The 2,289-nt window shown below is 43.1% G+C and overlaps 1 protein-coding gene across 1 annotated transcript; it reads right to left on the bottom strand.

The window, feature by feature from the left end:
• Positions 1-1,450: 1,450 nt before the first annotated feature.
• LOC141718551 (uncharacterized) lies at positions 1,451-1,975 on the bottom strand. Its single transcript, XM_074520932.1, has one exon. The coding sequence runs from the start codon at positions 1,973-1,975 to the stop codon at positions 1,451-1,453; it is 525 nt and encodes a 174-aa protein (XP_074377033.1).
• Between the last annotated feature and the right edge of the window lie 314 nt (positions 1,976-2,289).

The following is a 2,289-nucleotide window of genomic DNA, read 5'->3' as shown; positions in this document are numbered from 1 at the left end:
ATTAATGTATCTATCCTTGGCAGCGGGAAACAATCCTTTGGGCATGCATCATTCAGATCGGTGAAATCCACGCACATCCTCCATTTTCCATTAGCCTTCTTTACCATTACATGATTTTCTAACCATTCCGTAAATTGTATCTCCTCAATGAACCCGGCCTTTAAGAGCTTCTCTACTTCTTTCTTGATTGCCTCCTGCCTCTCAGGGTCAAAACTCCTTTTCTTTGACTTCACGGTCTTTCGATTTGGATCTACATTCAATTTATGAGTGATCAGCTTTGGGTCTATGTCAGGCATATCAACTGCTGACCATGTGAATACATCATTGTATTCTTGTAAAAACTTCACCAATTTCCCTCTAAGGGGCTCCTCTAGTGATGCTCCAATGAAAGTCACTTTCTCAAGATTTTCGGGAACCAAAGGGATTGGAATCAAGTCTCATGCTGGCTTCCCTCTTTTCTCGTCATTCTCGCGGACATCCAGATCTTTGATTGGCAAAACCTTCCCCCCAACTCCATCAACCCTAAGGGAGGCTACATAACAACTCTTTGCTATCTTCTGATCTCTTCTCTCTTCTCCAATCCTGTTTTGGGTGGGAAACTTCATCACTGAATGGTAAGAAGAGGGTACTGCCTTGAAAGCATGTATTCCCGTTCTTCCTATGATTGCATTTTAAGTTGATCCAGCCTTTACTATCACAAAGTTCAACATATGTGTTACTTTCCTTGGTTCTTGACCTATAGTCAAAGGTAGCTTAATTATCCCTTTTACAGGGCACTCGAATCCAGCAAAACCATATATCGGCATATCAGTTGGGGTCAATTGAGAATCATTCAAACACATTCTTATGAAGGTATCATATAGTAAGATGTCTACCGACGCTCCATTGTCAACAAGGACTCTTTTCACCGGACTGTTCCCTATTATGGGTGTTATGACTAGGGGATCATCATGAGGAAACTTGACCTCTTCCAAGTCGAAATCATCAAACACCATTACTGCTCCAGTCCTGGCTCTTTTCGGAGCTTCTCCCACTATGTGCATGACTTCTATGGTATAAGCTTTTCTTGAGTTCTTAGACAATTCATCTGCAGTTGGTCCTCCAAATATTGTGTTTATTACTGGTCCTCGAGGATGAGGTCCCCCAAAGATTGTGTTTATCATCGGCCCTCGGGGTTGGGGGTTTGACCCCTGATCATCTTGATTCTTTCTACGATCAACCAAGTTCCTTCTTCCATTTTTAATCCTATCTCCTCCATCTCCAGTATACTTGCTCAGCCTATCTTTTTGAATATGGAATTCAATTTTATCCTTCACTTGTCTACACGCATCGGTGTCATGTCCAGCATCCTTGTGAAATCTACAATATTTCCTCTATCTAACTTAGCGGGATCATCCTTCAAGGGTCTGGGCCAACGAACATCCCTGTCTCTCTCGATTTCCATTAAGATCTAGCTTCTAGGGGCATTCGGCTTAGCATATTCGTTAAAATTTTGCCCAGGTCCTCCCTTCTTTGGCGTTGAATCAACGTCTTTCTCGGTTCTAGGATACTTGTCCTTAAAATTATATTCCAAACCAGTCTTCCGCTTCTTGCTACCAGCAGGCTCGTTGTTCACCACCGTCTTCCTCATACTTTCCTCTACCTTGATATACTTCCCGGCCCTATTTTGAAGCTGTAACATGCTCTCAGGGGGTCGCTTAGCTAGGGACATTTTAAAGAATTCATCCCTTGTTCCCTGCTGTAGTGCTATCATAGCTACCTTGTCATCGAAGTCTGGGACTTTCAAGGCCTCCTTTCTGAAACAGTTCAAATAATCTCTCAAGGATTCCTTTTCTCCTTGCACAATGTTCATGAGAGATGCCGAACTTTTCGCATGTACTCTTCCATTAATGAATTGCTTGATAAAATCTTGACTTAGATCTCTGAAGGGCCAAATAGAATTTGGTGGCAAATGATTGTACCATCTTTGAGCCATTCCGACAGGGTTTGCGGAAAGGCCCGACACTTAATAGAATCCTTCACGGGATGCAACAACTGTGCATTAGAGAATGTTCTGACATGATTGGCGGGATCTCCAGTGTCATCATAAGCCTTGATGGCGGGCATCTTTAACTTCCTTGAGATATGGGCATTCATTATTTCTTCAGTGGATGGTGGAGTTGAATCATCGGGATCTCCTAAGGGCATAAGATCACTTGGGACGGCCCTTGGGAAAAGAGGCCTTCTTGGTATTGCACTATCCAAGTCTATAATTGGAGGAGGATCTCTCCTCCTTGGAGGAAGTGGGGG

This window comes from Apium graveolens, chromosome 4 (genome assembly GCF_009905375.1).
Source record: "Apium graveolens cultivar Ventura chromosome 4, ASM990537v1, whole genome shotgun sequence".
In the NCBI taxonomy this organism is placed as follows: Eukaryota; Viridiplantae; Streptophyta; class Magnoliopsida; order Apiales; family Apiaceae; genus Apium; species Apium graveolens.
Note: the sequence above shows the minus strand (reverse complement) of the source record. Positions and strands in the feature narration are given on the sequence as shown.